Source organism: Porites lutea, chromosome 1 (assembly GCF_958299795.1).
Source record: "Porites lutea chromosome 1, jaPorLute2.1, whole genome shotgun sequence".
NCBI classification, from domain to species: domain Eukaryota; kingdom Metazoa; phylum Cnidaria; class Anthozoa; order Scleractinia; family Poritidae; genus Porites; species Porites lutea.
The window spans coordinates 48,442,733-48,460,827 of record NC_133201.1 but is presented as its reverse complement, the minus strand read 5'-3'; the positions used below and the strand labels follow the sequence as shown (position 1 = coordinate 48,460,827).

The window sequence follows — 18,095 nt, the reverse complement described above, 5'->3', positions numbered from 1 at the left end:
ACCGCTCCTTTGGGAATGAGGTTGATGTAATTTGCATGGAAAATATAAACTTCGCTTCTGGGCCTTACTTCTCATTTTGTTAGAAGCTTGGAACAAGGTAATGTTGACAATGACGCCACCTTCATTGCGATATTTTTGGTCTCCTTCAATTTACAGTCTTGCATTCTGCAGCCTGCAGTGTGCGGTCTGCAGTCTGCAAATGTCGTACACCAACAGAATGTAAGCTTCAGTTTATGTACGTACTTCACCACCTAAATTGAAGCTTTTACTACTCTTAACCTACAGTGTGTGTGTTAGCACTGCATTTTATTACCCAGAACCTAAAATGCAGGTTCTCTTGTAGAAAACAAAACAAGCAAGAAATTTCTAAGTTCCCTGAATGACATGCATTTGTTGACTCCATGGATCATGTCCGGTAGACAAGCCCGGGGACAAGCACTTTCTCCAACCTCGTTCCCAGGGTTCTCTCCTACCCGCTCTACGCTCCGTAGGGCGGGTAGGAGAGAACCCTGGGAACGAGGTTGCTCTTTCTCCACTCGATACGTACGAATCGTACAACTCGACTAAAAATGTAAGCGGTTTTCCACTCGTACGACTCGACTACCATTACACGGGGTCTCTTACAAACAAGACAAGCGCCAAAATTTCCCAGGGGGATGCCTCTGGGAATTCTTAGTGGGGCTGTGCCGCCCGGTTCTTCAAATCCTGACCCGATTTCAGACCAAAAAATGTTATTCTCCACACCCGTTTTAAGACTAGAACTCTAAAATCCCTAACCGTTTTCAGACCTGGCCTTTAGGCAGAAATTATGTTATCACTACTCAGATTAGAGCGCAAACAAAAAAACTTATTCAAATCTATTTGAAATTCGCATATTTCTCTTTCTTTTTTACTCACATGTAATCGAAACGATAAATACGTTCATACACACCGTAGTTCCCTCGAAAACTATGCCCGATTCCAGACCAAAATGAGCAAAGTGTATGCCCGTTTTCAGACCAAAACGGCGCAAAAACCCTACCCGATGGGGTGGCGCATATCTATATGGCTTATATAAGGGAGTACCCCCGGGAAAAATTTCTAAATCCCCTTAATGAGATGCAAATGTCCACTCGACAGTTTACTCTGTCAAGTGGACATGCAAGCACTTTCTCCACTCGTACGGCTCGTACGACTCGACTACCATTACACGGGGTCTCTTACCAACAAGACAAGCTAGAAAATTTCTAAGTCCCCTTAATGAGATGCCAAAATCCACTCGACAGTATGGGACAACCCTCTCAGCACCAGTCGTTACAACAGCTTAAAAGTTGCGACACTGTCGATCTGCCTTTCAAATATCCAAATTGACTTGGGTTTAGTAATTGATGTTTAGTCCAAAATGAGACGACCCTTGAGTTTTCAATTTCTCAGCTGTTTTGCTAATGACGGATATCAGCGATATTTGACGATAGTTTTCCTTTTTATGTTTTAATTGGTTCCTTTTTATGTACTGGAGCGATGTAGATAGTTCCAGTGCGCATTCCTTCACAGGGTCCAGAGGAGTTTCGTGTGAATAAATGAATTACTTACCTTGAAAAATGTCTATACCTGTCGCTTAGCACGACTAATTAGCCCAATGGGATCTTTATAAATCTACTGTAAACGATTTCTTCGCTTCTTATCTGAACCAGATCGACTTTTGAAAATCGTTAACCGCAAGCCATATCCTCGCTGGCGCACGGCACGTCGCCCCAAGGGTTACCGAAGGCCGTCGCCCGGAGGGCGACCGAGGCACGAAGTGCCTGTAAGCCGATCTTGCGAGCCCTCAGTCTCGTGGTTTGCGGTCTATAGAATGTGTAACGAAACCGTAACGCGATCAAAATAACCCATTTTTTCGGAGGTTTTCGATGGGTTTTGATGTTCTAACGACAAACACATCTCCTCTGGACCCTGTGATTCCTTTAGACTTGTGGATGTTTAGGTTTTTTAAATGATTTTCCACTTCGCTAGGTGTACATGACACATTGCATAACTTATCGTCAAGAACATATCAAAATCCGGAAGAGTCTTTTGTTCGTGTTTAAATACTGATGTGCAAAATAAATTAATGTTTCACTAATTATTGAAATGTGTCCCGTGTCGGAATTATTTGTTCTGCTATCCTGTTCCAGAAGCAAGAAATACACCACGTTTAGGAATAATGTAAATTCGTGCTCAAATGGCTAGGAAATGTTTTGGCTTTTGAGCTGAAACAAAACCTTAAATAGCCACATAAAACACATACTGAATGCGCAACCGGATGTCTTAATTAATCAGCAAACAAACTTCACAAACTTCACATCAAGGGCACCCAACGTCAATTTTCGGAAAATATCTGTTCGGAAGACGATTTGAGATATAGAATTTTCGCAACATTTGTTGTGAAATTTCTTGCTTGCCTGCCTCTCCTAGGATTTTCGAACATCTAAAAAATGGTATAATTGCTCATTTTTTTACGGATTTTTACCCTAAAAAGGTCACCTAGAGTTTTCGGGAGCCTTTTTTCTGGCTGAAATTTTCGAAAAGGTAAGTTTTGATCCCTATAATTTTCGGATCACTAGACTTTCAGTTAGCAAATCCGAACAGACGAAATATGTTTAAGGGACAAAAATATGCCTATATCTATCATTTAAATACTAAAATACGTTCAACAATGCTATGTTTAAGTGGTTTTGAACCATATTCTCGACGGGTGCCCCTGTTCACATAGCAAGATATTTTAACAAGAATACTTTGCTACAGTAGTAAGACGAATGTTATAATTATAAAAATTATAGAGTGATTTGAAACGTCAAGTGTTCAGAATTTTCACATTGAATACTCTTTACAGAACACGTGAAATCAGACAAGCTTTCAATATCCTCGAAAATTTTTATGCATTCAGTACAGTACTGAATCGTTTTCACTTGAGCTCTACCTACTAGGACTATGGAAACTATTTTTCTAGTTGATTAAAATCCACTGTCTATCTCAAAATTGACCGTTTTACTATCACCCTACTTTATAAAGTTAAAAAAAAAAAACCAAAAAAGCAAATTGTTTTTAAGTCAAGTCATCAACCTCGGCTTCAATGTCAGCTTTTGAAATTGCAATATTAGATTTCACTTTTTCTTTTATCTCTTCAGCTCTCTTTTCCGAGATCGGAGGCAGTAAAGCTTCTACTTCGCTTTCAATTCTTCCAATTCTTTTGTCAAATGCTTCTGTTATTTCCTTCTTCTTGTCAAGAGCAATTCTACGAATGGCTTCCTGAGCTTCTTCACAGCCTTGGTTTAGCTCTTCTCGCCTCAGCATGATCTCGTGTTTATTGCTATCTGGATCCAGTGCAATCAACTTACCAAGACATGTAATACGCTCCATCAGATGCTTATCCGACACCTCCACGTATACGCTAGAAATGCTGTTCACCACGTACGCAATCTGATTGGCTTGAAAGGCTTGTTCGAAGATGACGTCACGCATGGTAGCAGACATGCCACTGTCACCTTGGGCCAATCTGTTACGAGAGGTTTGCACAAAGGTCTTGAGGGAGGTACTCAGGCAACACTTGACTAAATTGGATAGCATCTGGAAAAACCGAACCAGCTTGCCCCACTGTTCTCGCAATTCACCGAGAGCTTGAATACCTTTAACCAGCGTCTGTCTGATTTTTTCCATATCTATCTCTTTTAAGTCGAGTTCTTTCATTTCGACGAGAAGATTGGTCACCTCTCTTGTTTTCTTCGCAACCTCATCACAAGATGCCTCGTATGCGCGACGAGAATCCTTCAACATTTCTTTCGCTGTTTCCGTCCTGAATCGATAACTGTCCAATGCTTGTTGGACTAAACCACCATCGCTGTTGTACACTGGCTGTTTGGCAAGATTTGGAGATGTATTTGGAAGGGCGTTGGTACCAATAACGGAATGCGATACACCTAGTAAGATGTCGGCCTCTTCGAGGAGCATATCTGCTTGCAAATGTATCTCTTTAATGTCTTCCTGGGAATATTGCAGTTGTGGTTTCTTAGACAAGGTTTCGGAAAGATCAATCGCATCTTTGCACAGATTCAGCACTTTCGTTTTCGTCCGTGATTCATTTACTTCTTCCAATCGATATTTCTTGATGCTTTCAAGTGCCTTCATAGAGCGTAATACTCCATGCTTTGCCTTTTTATCGCCTTTCATGACCTCGCCACCATGTGCAAGTGTCACAAGGGTTACCACTAGGCCGTAAACCTCAGGCACGATTTTATAAATCGCCAATGCGCCTTCAGAATGTTGTGGACAATTTGAATCTCTTGTGGGCTCATTGACTTGAGATTCTTGGGAGGAACGAGTATTGAAGCCTAGTCTTCCCAACATCATACTTGGTATGGCGCCAACGAAGCGAGTAGCACTGATCATGGTGTCAGCGCAAGCTTTTCCAATGATACTCCATGCGCCAGGCATTGATTTAATGGCATCTTTGAATTCTTCATTCGCCTCCTTCATTTGCTTTTCCATTTCATTTCGTCTACTTAAAACGTCTTCTTTCTCCGCTTGAACGGCTTTCATATGCTCCTCCGCAACTTCATGAGCGATCTTTGCGGCTTTCAAATCCTCTTCATGTTGACCCTTCGCTCGTGTACACGCCTCAAGGAGTTCCGCAATTAGTTTCATCACAGCAACGAACTCTTTTTCAGCCGACGTGGCCAATTCTAAACAATCATCAGCGATCACTTCAATGTTTTTTAGCGCATCGGGGACCATCGATTGGACATCTTCAGCTGACCCTGCGATAAGAAATTTCACTGCTGTTTTGACGTGCTTGTCGACATTGCTTGAGTACAGACGGATCTGATCCATGGAAGTGTGCGCCTTGTTAAAGGCATCCCATCCTCTGTTGCTGACCTGCACTAGACAGGCACGAAACGAATCAGGGTATTTCAGAAATTCAAACTTGATGCTATCTTTCTTGTCTTGAAGACTGAAGTCGGCATCCGAAGAAATAAGAATTAACTGTCCCAGCAAAGCGATGGATAGAGGAGCTGGCGTGAGAAAGGTGTCCCAGTTTGCGTACGGTGCCATCATCAATCTCATTTCTTCTTTCTTGTCGATTCCTTTGTTCATGCCAGCTATAGCTTTGTCGAGTTCCTGTTTCGTATTTTGAGCCATCTTTGAAAATCAACAACCTAAAATGTAAACATTTTTAAGATCAACGACCACTGCACGACCAGGAGTCTTTGGAAATATTGACCAAGAAAAATCTCTACAGAGTAGTCTGTACATACGGTTATAAATCCTCTACATATGTAAAACGCAAAAAATTAAAACGGCCTTGCAGCAGATTTTGAAAATTCTTATTGAGACATGTTTGCACTTCTTTATTCAAGCTTTGTAGGGGAGACTTGTAGCGAGGTTTAATTTACTGCCAACAATTTTGTGGCAACCTGATCAACAAATTTGCACAGGTTTGTTGATTATACCAAGCCGTTCTAAGTTTGTCAACTTCAAGCCCTAAGAAGCTCGAATCTACAACCTTCTTGCCAACATGGCGGCTCCTCAAAATTCTCGCGCACTTCACTCTTTTAGCTTTTTGTTTTTTCTTTGTTTATTTTTTGTAATTTTTTTTGGTGGCGGGGGGGGGGTTGAATGACAATTAGAAAACATACAATACAAATTTTTTTTAAGATTTCCTAAAAAATACGAACTAGTGAGCCAATGTACAAAGGTACTAAGTTTGAAATATAATCTAAATAACTTAAAATTTTCACATTTCTAGTACTGTAGACTGATTATACATAACCTGGGAATGCCAGACGTATTCTTCTTTGCCCTACACTAAAGTTGATAGAATATGTTTATCGATTTGATCTTAATTTATACGCATCTCCTCTGATCGCTTTCATGGCTCATGGTATACTTGTATGACAGCATCGTCGTCAAACAAATGATTTGATTTATTGAATTTGAATTCGCGCACTTGTTTAATTTTATCGAAGTAAGAAATTTAAAGTAAGTAATGCTAAAGGCTATCAATCGGCCTTTGATTGTTTATTGTTTTAAGTTGCCAAGAAGTAAAATGAGTTGATTTTTTTGTCAGCCCGGTTTTCCGAAATCCAGTCATAAAGTTGCAAGACTTTTGCACATAACTGATCACAAAGGAGCAACTCAAAATTCGTTAAAGATCACTGAAATTTCTCTAATGATTCTCTCATGCATGCATGTTCTTTGTCGACAAGCTCATCTGGTAAAAAAAGCACTCTCTAGGTATAATGATCCTCATATTCTTCGCATGGGCTCTAAGTCCTTACAGAGAGAATGACAGGCTACTATGTGACACTGAAATATCAGCAGAGGGAAAATCCAGGAGTATTCCCTGAAAAGTGACTCGATTCTACTTAATTTTACTTGGCAAATAACATTATTGGGCTTTAGGCCTTATTCCATCGGGGTAATTCGGTATATTTAACAAGTATTCGCCGAATATTGTTGAATAATCCCCGAAACGAGGTCGAGGGGATTATTCAACAATATTAACTGAGCCTGAGGTGAATAATTGTCTTAGTAAAGTGATCTCAACAGAATCAGAAAGGAAACCATGAAAAAAACGATTAGTTTGATTCACGGGTGAATTCATGGGTGAACATGTAGCCGTAAACAGCAGATGCACAAAAGCAAAGCAAGGCAGACTCTTTGACGTCCGCTCTGGTCGTTTTTGGTCCATATGGACCCATGCATATCATTCTTCCTTGACCCCATTAAGCTTTCCATTTAAGTGTCATTGTCTGAGAAAGTGTTCCAGGGGCCAAAAGACCTGGTCAACCGATTTGGCTGAAACTTGGCACAGAAGTTGGGTATAATGAGATATTTCAAAAGCCACTTTGGCTCACTTCTCTGAATTTCAGTTTTGGAGTTACAGGGGGGGTCTCATTTTTTGCCCTTTGAGCACCAAAAATCCAGCCTTCCAGGGGACATTTTGAAAGTGTGATAAGACCCCACTGGTAAATTGTGCTGCCAAATGAATTTGACCATGAACTCTACTATAATAGAGCTTTCAGTTCATGCATGTAACTTTGTCCTCAAGGTATTGTACAGAGAGGAGCCTGGGGCTAGAGTTTGGCCAAAATTGAATTTAAAATTACAACCCAAAATAGCCATTTTTCAAAATTTCACTTTATTCACCTGCCTTCTTGCATAACTTCCAAACATATACCACTGTTTACTTTAGTCACCCAGTTATCAAAATCAGTTGAGAAAAATTTGGCTTATTATGGTTTATTGAACTTTTGGAACAAACACTTCATGCCCCTCTAAGGCGATGCAAAATGGAATTTTGAGCCTAATTCAGGCCATAAGCAAACCAAATTGTTGACAAGAAGCCCTTATTCTGTATTTGGTAAGTGAAAATGAATTGTCAAAGCCAAATCAGTTTCGTTGTTTAGAAATACACCGATTCTTACCTTAAAATTGATCTAAAACAGGCCTCTGATTAGCGCAACAGACACTTAATTTAGCAAAACAAAGGTGATTTTATTCTTTGAAAACCTAGTAACCACCATAGAACACAAATGATGATGTTCTGATGTACATATAACAATCTTTTTACAAGATGCTTAATTTTTCTTTGATTTATAGTCGGTTTCACGTAATATATCAAACATGAGATGCAGTGTTTCATCACCAGATGAAACACCGAGAAGAGAGTTGAAAATACGACGCGCAGCGGAGTATTTTTGACGAACTTCGAGGTGTTTCATCTGGTGATGAAACACTGTGTCGAATGTTTGATATTTCTTCTCAAACAAAATCATTTTTGAAGGAGAAATTAAGGATGCAAATACTAAGCAGTGTTTCATCCGATTTCCAAACACTCATTAAACATTAATTTCCTTTGTATTTTCTTAATGAATTATTAATGAGTTTGAGAAGTCATATTTCCAAGCATTACTCCAAGCATGGAAAGTCTCCATATTTTGTCAGGCCCATTTTTTTACATTATTACCAGATAAATTTAGCTTATCAAAAGGTTCGTTAACATATAATCTTCGTCTGACCTTGTAATAGCCTGAATAGTTGTTTTAAGGACACATCAGCAAAGGAGCATGACCATACATACCGTACGTAGATTACACTGACATATACGAGCTTCAGTGAGTAGTATCGAGGTGAACTGTGATTTTCCGAGTCCTTTAGAGCTGAAAAAATGAAACTATCCATCCACGGTTACGAGAGCTGGAAACCACAAGCTTTTTTTTTTACTTTTATAAAGAAAATAACCCAAACAAAGCCTTGCATTGAGATGATGCACTTGTAATTACATCAACTTAGCTGGACCGCCATTTTGGACTTGAAGAGTGTGGGGACTGGACCGAGTTCCAGTCCAATCCTTCTCCCGTTTCGCGGGAATTTTTTCTGTTTTTCATCAGGTGTGTTCGAAATTCTAGAAAGTGATCTCTGTTTCAGGATAATTTTTCGATGGTACGTTATTCCTTTGGAGGGGTAAATGACCAGTGCAGTGTCACGTCATGGGCTGTGCAAGAAACAGGAATGCTTCCTTTGTTGTCTTGCGATAGTGACATGACTGCATAGTTAAAGCACAAGTAGAAGGGTTCAGGTGTGTCCGGGGAAGAATAGGAAGAACTATACATATAAAATAACAATAACAATAATAGAAATAACTTGAGGGCTGTTTGTCTGCTCGAGCTGTTTGTTTAATTTACATTCAGCTTGTCACGTTTGGCAATGCACAATTCGAGCCAGCTTGCATTGAAACTCCACCGGTCTCCTTTATTTGCCTGTTTCGTCGAAGACAAGTCAACTTAGAACCGGCTTAGTTACATAATTCCGCAGGAATTGTTTTGGGAATTTTAGACACGAAAAAATTTTTAGAAAATCTCAAGAATATTAGAAAAAAATTGACAAATACTAGAACTTAAATAGCAGTATATAGAGGAGAATACTGAACAGCAACGTTTTACAGGCAGAAACGTTGAAAAAACGTTTTTATTTTTCTGTATTCCTACCAACCAATAGAGGGCTCAGTCCACCCACATGCTACAACAGTGTCTAGAGTACTGTTCACTGAGCAAAACAAATCAGCAGTTTTCAGAGTCATCTACACTACAACTAATCAGCGGTTATTCACCAAAAGAGGCCCTCGCTATCAAAAGAGAATAAAATTTTATGAGTTTTTTTTAGGGAATTTTAGAGAGTTTTAGCAGATAACACTCTTATTTAGGTATATTTTTTCATTATTCTTTTAATTGAATAGTTAACATTATTTTAAATAATTTTTTAATTAAATAATGAAACAATTTTTTCTACAAATATACACAAATCTTCCGTGCTCTTCCAGAACGATTCAGGGTCAGTTCCCATTCAAGTACGACATATGTGTGTTCATTGCCTATGCATTATTTCAAGCAAATCCACTAATATCAACTAATTCGGTCGATTTTGCGACGACGTTTTAGTGACATTTTTCCCTGAAAATGTCAATTTCGTCGAAAAACTTAGATGCAGCATGTTTGCAAATTAAAGATCTTTGACGAAGAGGGTAAATAATGGAAACCGGTAACTGAATTGTACATTGCATGATAAGCGTGTGGACGTGGCAAGCTTAATGTAAACAAGCAGCTCGAGCAGACAAAAAACAGCCTTCAGGTTATTCTTATCGCACTTGTTTTTTTTTTTTGGACAAATTTGATGAATGTTTAGTGCTCTTCCTAAGGACCCAGGATATTATCATGGGAATCAATCAACCATAAACAAACAATTTGAGACGACAATATCGTAAATTACATCTCGTCGTCTCTAAATCTCTCTTCAGTCAGAAGAGTCCCCTAGATCACGATAAATGCCATTTGTGAGCGTATATGATCCCTAACTGATATTTTGAATCACCTGTAGCTTTGGCATCACCAGTTCTTCGTCTTCTTCCCCGGACACACCTGAACCCTTCTACTTGTGCTTTAACTATGCAGTCATGTCACTATCGCAAGACAACAAAGGAAGCATTCCTGTTTCTTGCACAGCCCATGACGTGACACTGCACTGGTCATTTACCCCTCCAAAGGAATAAAGTGCCATCGAAAAATTATCCTGAAACAGAGATCACTTTCTAGAATTTCGAACACCCCTGATGAAAAACAGAAAACATTCCCGCGAAACGGGAGAAGGATTGGACTGGAACTCGGTCCAGTCCCCACACTCTTTACGTCCAAAATGGCGGGCCAGCTAACTTGATGTAATAACAAGTGCATCATCTCAATGCAAGGCTTTGTTTGGGTTATTTTCTTTATAAAACCGTGGATGGATGGTTCATTTTTTCAGCTCTAAAGGACTCGGAAAATCACAGTTCACCTCGATACTGCTCACTGAAGCTCGTATATGTCTGTGTAATCTACGTACGGTATGTATGGTCATGCTCCTTTGCTGATGTGTCCTTAAAACAACTATTCAGGCTATTACAAGGTCAGACGAAGATTATATGTTAACGAACCTTTTGATAAGCTAAATTTATCTGGTAAAAATGTAAAAAAATGGGCCTGACAAAATATGGAGACTTACCATGCTTGGAGTAATGCTTGGAAATATGACGTGAAACTGACTATAAATCAAAGAAAAATTTAAGCATCTTGTGAAAAGATTGTTATATGTACATCAGAACATCATCATTTGTGTTCTATATATGGTGGTTACTAGGTTTTTCAAGAATAAAATCACCTTTGTTTTGCTAAATTATGTGTTTGTTGCGCTAATCAGAGGCCTGTTTTAGATCAATTTTAAGGTAAGAATCGGTGTATTTCTAAACAACGAAACTGATTTGGCTTTGACAATTCATTTCCACTTACCAAATACAGAATAAGGGCTTCTTGTCAATAATTTGGTTTGTTTATGGCCTGAATTAGGCTCAAAATTCCATTTTGCATCGCCTTAGAGGGGCATGAAGTGTTTGTTCCAAAAATTCAATAAACCATAATAAGCCAAATTTTTCTCAACTGATTTTGATAACTGGGTGACTAAAGTAAACAGTGGTATATGTTTGGAAGTTATGCAAGAAGGCAGGTAAATAAAGTGAAATTTTGAAAAATGGCTATTTTGGGTTGTAATTTTAACTTCAATTTTGGCCAAACTCTAGCCCCAGGCTCCTCTCTGTACAATACCTTGAGGACAAAGTTACATGCATGAACTGAAAGCTCTATTATAGTAGAGTTCATGGTCAAATTCATTTGGCAGCACAATTTACCAGTGGGGTCTTATCACACTTTCAAAATGTCCCCTGGAAGGCTGGATTTTTGGTGCTCAAAGGGCAAAAAATGAGACCCCCCCTGTAACTCCAAAACTAAAACTCAGAGAAGTGAGCCAAAGTGGCTTTTGAAATATCTCATTATACCCAACTTCTGTGCCATGTTTCAGCCAAATCGGTTGACCTCAACTTTTGGCCCCTGGAACACTTTCTCAGACAATGACACTTAAGCTATTAAGATGGAAATTTTTTTAATTACTTAAAAGTGCAACCAATCCTGACATAGTTGCAGACAAAACTGAAAAACAAGCAACATTTAGGGAAAAAAAATCCACCGCCAATATTTACCTTCCTACTACTCTTTACAGATTAAATTTATCCCTTTGCTGGAAAGAAGGCCAGCAAAAATTTCATGCGAAAGAAAGACGATGAAACGGGAAACAAAACTGGCTATAAAGAGAAAGGCAAAGGGAAAAAGAAGAGAGCGAGAAACAAAATAAGTCCAAATTTTGGCTTAGACAAAACCAAAATGTGCACCGTTTTTCCCTAAAAATTGACTGACGGTAAAGGGCCGTTAGTAGGTTAAGGGTTATACGATTAACAATGTAGCAACTACATACAGCTATTTCGAGAAAAGTTGTCGAAAGAAGTGCACGCGACAATCCCGAAAGGTGTTGTTGGTGGTTTTGAGTTCACTGTTCTTCAAAGAAATTTATAACATAGCTAGAAAATTCGCCTAATCAAATTCAATAGCGCGAGCGTGCTTCATATTCCTATTGGAAACGCTGATGACGTCAATAAACTAATCGTAATTCCTCGAGGTGTTGTGAGCTTAGCAATCCTATGTCTCCTAAGTGCATCCATAACTCAGCTGTACACCATGAAGCGTTTTAATACCATGTGTTTTATAAGGAAATTTAGGAGGAAACGTTTGAATTTATTAACCGATAGTAAGGAAAAGAGGTGAGTGTTGTTGTTGTTGTTGTCATCTCCGCGTGCTGGGCGGGCTATGGCGTGAGATCATTCTTTGCAAAGTTGTTTTCTCTCAATAACATTTTTTGGGTAAATAAATAGTTTTCCAGCACCTAAATATGGATTTTACAATCATTTTAGAGTACACCTTCTCTCAGTTTCAGGATAGAAACATATGCTTAACTGTGAGGAAAAAAAAATATAGTCACGTAAACATTGACGCGTAATGCTCTGAACGCGCCCTACAATAACAAAATTTTGAGTTAACTGCTGCATTGACCGCTTCGATAATGTTATAAAACAATTAGTTCATGCTTCAGCGGTGCGTATTCGATATATTGAGCACTTGGGAAGTATGGAGAACACTTAAAAGGCTAGAGTTGCTCTCGGCTGCATGCGCCTCGAGCTACTCTTACGCCTCTTTCGTGCTCTCTAAACTTCCGGCGTGCTCAATAGGGAGCTTTAGCAACGACGACGGCGACGGCAACGAGGACGTCAAGAAACCAACAGGTTTATTACGCAAATCAACAACTTTGCACGTGCATCACGCTTTTTTGTACATTTCTTTACCGTCCTTGCACGACTACGACGTGAAAATGCCTAATTGCAAGTTTTATTAATAACCTTTATTTTAAGAGGGTGACACCAATTACTATGAAAAGTATTCTCCCTAGTGGCCCTCTAAAAACAAAATTGATAATAATAAATTACAACAGTCATGATAAAAAGCCTACTTGCAAATAGTAATTATAATAAAGGATCTTGAAAATTCTAGTATTCTCCCTCCCTTAGTAAGTGGCCCTCTAAAAACAACATTGATAACAATAACTTGAAATTACAAGCAATCATGATAAAAAGCCTATTTACAAATAGTGATTATAATAAAAGGTTCTTAAAAATTCTAGAGATTTAAAAATTGAGAGGCGTTAAAAACGGAAATGAATACATTGGTTAAAAAGGGTAACCAATCTACAATGATATAAAAAAAGCACGTCATTTTTAAAAATCAGAATTAACTTTTTAACTTTAAAATTGTCCACTGTATAGTTTGAGGTGACGCTATTAGTCAGTGTTGTCTTCATTAAGCTAAACGAGATGGTTAGTTCTAAGTTAAGAGCATTTAGTTCTTTAATATAGTGGAATAAAAGAATGTTCTCCTCACTGCTTCAGTTCTGGGTTTCGGTAAGCGGTAGAATGTTTTTGTTCTGGTAGAGAACTTCTGTTCAAACCGAAGTGAGTCCGAGGTTGTAATTAAGTTTTCCGGTGCCCTACCATCAATAACTTTCTTTAAAAGGCCGAGTTTATTGAGCTTGAATAGTTGATCAACCGGTAACCACGTAAGCTTTTGAAATTATCATACGATGGTGCATCCCGAGGACTATACAAAATTGATCGAGCGCAGTGTTTTTGAAGTTTAAACAGGAGGACGTAATGGAGAACGTAAACAAGCGACGACGAATCTCTTTTTCTCTCTCTAAAATTGAGTGCGGTCCTCAAGAAATCAACTCCAGGAAAATTCGCCTACACTTCCCATTTTCAGCAAACTGGAATAAACGCAACAAAGATTGAAAAAACGGGAATTCATTTTAAAACTGACGTTTTCGCTGCCGTTGCCGTCGTCGATGCTAAAGCTCCCTATATCTCGATTTATTATATGGAGGAGAGTGTTTTACTGGGAACTAAACCACTCGTAGATTCCATACGCCACTTCATCCGGGACCCGAGTGGCGTATTTTCCGTATGTCACCTTTGTGAGTGTCGTATCGTTCAATGACGTCACGATTCCCGCCTTTTGCTTTTGTTGAATTGGTTTCTCCATATACTAAAAAGAACATTAAACGTTGGCTCAAAGACATGAATTTTATGTTCTCGTTGCAAGAACATAAAATTCATATCTTCTCGTCACCGTGTAATATCCTCTATATACGCACGCTGACGCATGAACTAATTGTTAAATTGAAAGAATGGCATGAGAGGCCTTGGACGTATGTTTGCGAATGTTCAAGGAAAGCAAAAAAAGTAGGTTCGACAGCTACAGTGCCAGGAACAGTGTATGGATCATATCCCATATTACCTTTCGGTTGTCGCGTGCACATTTTTTCCAACAAAAAATGTTAGGATAAATACCGTAAAATTCTCAAAATAAGCCCCTCCAAATATAAGCCCCCCAAACTCTTAACGCAAAAAACCCTCCTCAAATTCAAATAGAACAAAGAAAAAACTGTACAGTAACACATAAGTTTTTGCATATGCAAAAGAACTATTACGTGTGCCAAGTGATTGCAGTCAAAAAGTGTTTATTGCTGTTTGCATAGTTTACTCTTCAGTCCTGGCTTGGATTTCCTCGGTCCTCATGGACAAAAGGTGACAAAGTACTTGAATGGCTGAGGTTTAGAAAGATCTACGTCCTCAAGGCGAGTCTCAGCAAAAACTGCAAATTACTGACAAATTTCCTTCCAACTATAAGCTAGCGCAATTGATTTTGATACGCATATTTTATCAACAATAATTAATTATTCTTATTTTTTTAACAAAAAGAATTACAAAAGTAAATGAGTGTGTTACTAGTGGACAAATATGGCATACAATTCTTACAATAAAGTGTGAATATTCTCAATCTCTATGCCTACGTGTAGTAGATACTTGCTGTTACTGTGAATTTGAGTAACAGACCGTTGCCTCAAAAATGTTTGCTTCATTTTTTGCGCAGTTTTCCAAGTGTTCGTTCGATCATTTTGAACAATTTAACACAATTATAATATGTAAGTTTACAACTTTTCGTTCAGAAAATTCTTGTGGAACTTTCTCCTATGAATTAAGCAATTTGTCGAATTAATTTTAATTTTCGCACTGGAAAGTTTAAGCATGAATTAGAGTATTTTTTCTTAGTAAAATACACGTGTAGACAAAACAAGAATTTATTTCTATAAACTCCAAATGTTTTTAAACTTTCTGGCTAAATATTCATGATACGCATTAATTTTTTTTCCAACTGAAAAATGGCTAAATAGAATATCTCAAGTGGCTTAAGAATGTGTTTACTAAATAAATAAATTTCCCAGAATATACGTAAGGCTCCTCGGAAACAATCGTTTGCAACCAAAGGTCAAGATTTAATAATTTATCAAGAAATTTAAAGGAAGTTTACCAGGAATCAAGATGTTGTTTACCAACTTACCGTACGAAGCTAAGAGTTCTAATCTCGCTTGTGTCAACGAAATTTTCGTTCGCCGTGTCTGCTGTGTCAGAATAAAATGAAACTATAGAATTTAGAAGTCCATAATAAAAAATAATAGAGAATCGTTGGATATACTAACAACCACAAAACTTGACATGTGATTCAATAAATCGAAGTTAATTTGTCCATAGCTTTGAAGACCCGCTGACACAGTATAAATCATGTAAGAAATGAAAACGATCCGAAGGGATGCATGTAAATAAAAATCATACGATGAACGTATTTTATATTTGTAGTAATGCGTGAAGTTCGGATGAATACGTTAATGAACTTTTGCAAAAATATAGGATTGCAGTTGGGGTCAAACTAGACAGGAAACAATCCAATTTCATCTTCAATTACATACATACATACGTTTATTGTAACTCCCAAGCTGGGCTTTTCAGTCACAATTTTTAACTACAATTATATCATAACTACCTATGAATTAACAAAAAAAGAAATATCATATAATGTACGAAGAAATAAATAAATGAATAAATATTAGGTACAGTTCAGAATCAGAGATCTTTATAGTTTTCCTTAAACATGCGCTGGGCACCTGAGTATGCATTTCAAAGCAATCCGAAATTATTCACCTATCTCCGACTCACCTAAGATTCCAGTTAATCATAGGAGTCGGTGCTCGGTATTCGAGCCAGTGCTTCTCATGTGAAAATGAAAAAAAAATAATGCGGCGATAAAATGGACCATGTCATGCGACATTTCGTGTTAAATAAGAGGTGAACGCGTTTACAAGCCGTAGAAATCAAGTCATAAAACAAATACACATAATATGGCCAAGAAAAATCTTAGTAGAGCGCAAGACTGCGGCAGGTGTTCACATGCCAAAGCAGGACGGATAAACCTTTATCCGCCCTGTGCCACAGTCTGGGTAGATTATAGTCTGCAGTACCGCTATGAATTGAGAGTTTGGAAAACACAACAGCAACGTTTAAAAACGAAAACATGTTAATCATCAAAAGCATTTTAACTGTAAGGCAAAGGCGAGTACTTAGCACAAATTGTATTCTCTAAAGCGCTCTAAGGCGCCGTTCTTGTTCTGAAACCCTACGTTATTTACATCGTTTTCACGTTCATTTCTACGGCAAGCAACACAGTTCTTGAATTCGGTTCAGACATTTTGTGCGAATTTACTGGCTTATGCTACTTTAGACTTATAGAACAGAAAAATAGATATTCTTAAGGACTGACCATATAAAGAATAAGTAATTTTTGCTTTAGTGTGATTACAAGGGTACTGAAATATTTTTTTCACGTCGTTGTACCAAAGTCAAGTTTGCATTAATCTTACCTGTAGTTTCTTGAAGAAAATATCTTCATCAAAATACGCTGACAGTACAGAAGGCTTCAACAAAATAGGCTTCTTCGTTGAACTATTTTCCTTTACATTGCCCGAGAAAGAACGTGACGTAAGCAATAGATTTCCCCGAATCAAGCTTCCAACCGTTTGCAAACAAAGGTGATATTTATACCCAAATAAGGATATTGGTCGAAGTTCATTTACCGAAAACCTTCTGAGCGTCAGATTTCACGTGTAGCTTCACGTGACTTTTGATGAACTCTGTTGTACACCGTGAAAAATCGGACATCCGTTCTCTCCCACATATTGTTCTTTTATCTACGAACTGCGAAGCGCCATTTCATTACCCAAGAAAATAGCTTGATGTAAACAATAGATTTACCCGAAAATATATTCAAGCTTCCAAGGAAACAACCGTTTGCAAACAAAGATGATATTAATACCCAAGTAAGGATGGTGCTGATGGTGGTCGAAGTTCACTTACCGAGAAAATTCACCTGCTGAGCGTCCGATTTCACGTGTAGTTTCACGTGACTTTTGTTGTAAACAAACCCTAAAAAGGTGGGACATGCCTTCTCTCCCACATACTGTATTTGGCAGCAAGGGATGCTGTTTATCGTAGAAGTGTAGATGCCCGAAAATACGAGCTCAAACCAATTAACGAATTAGCCAATTTTCGTTTGTTTAAGAGAGAATGGGAATGAATTGTTGCATGTACTCCTGAACATCAATACACGTTTAAACAAATGCATGGAATTCTTTCACGTACTTTCAGGGAAATTATTATTTTGGAATTCGTAACAATACATGGATATTCCTAGAAAACCTCAACAGACTGTAAAACACTTTATCTGATACCGCTGCTAATTTGACTCTTGTTACTCCTGTTCTTGGTCATGGCATTGTCCACTTTTGCGTCTGGTCACTCTGTTCTTTTGTACAAAGACGAAGCACAGAAGGAATTTGTTACAGGAATACAAGCGCTAGACAAAGCAATCGGAGTTCTCTGTAAAGCTGAGATCACTATAACTACACCGGCGAAGACTGTGAAAGCAATTGCCCAGAATTTGCGTCTCCCAATACGTCAGGCCCACACACACTTAAACACAGCATTAAAGTTTTGGGAAGGCGAAAAGGCACGCCAATGTGAAGAAACTGAGAGACTAATCTCTTCCATTAGCAGCTTAAAGAGCGATGTTTCTGAGAGGAAAATGAAAGTAGAAGAGTTGAATCAACAACTTCAGGGTCTGAACCAACAAATTAAAGACAGCAAACGAAAGGTTAAGAAAGCGAAAAAAGCACTCAGTAGTGCCCAGGATACACTTAACGATGCTGAAAGAGAGTTGAGAAAC

At 38.3% G+C, this 18,095-nt stretch overlaps 1 protein-coding gene across 1 annotated transcript; it reads right to left on the bottom strand.

Moving 5' to 3' along the window:
* Positions 1–1,798: 1,798 nt before the first annotated feature.
* On the bottom strand, positions 1,799–16,908 carry LOC140953527 (uncharacterized). The gene is made up of 2 exons (XM_073402938.1): positions 16,735–16,908; positions 1,799–5,171 (listed from the first exon to the last, which is right to left on the bottom strand). Exon 2 carries the CDS (start codon positions 5,152–5,154, stop codon positions 3,064–3,066), a length of 2,091 nt encoding a protein of 696 aa, XP_073259039.1. The 5' UTR covers positions 5,155–5,171; positions 16,735–16,908; the 3' UTR covers positions 1,799–3,063.
* Positions 16,909–18,095: the final 1,187 nt, after the last annotated feature.

Excerpts from the sequence above, each read along its gene's own strand:
- LOC140953527 (XM_073402938.1), bottom strand. The coding sequence starts at position 5,154 with ATGGCTCAAAATACGAAACAGGAACTCGACAAAGCTATAGCTGGCATG.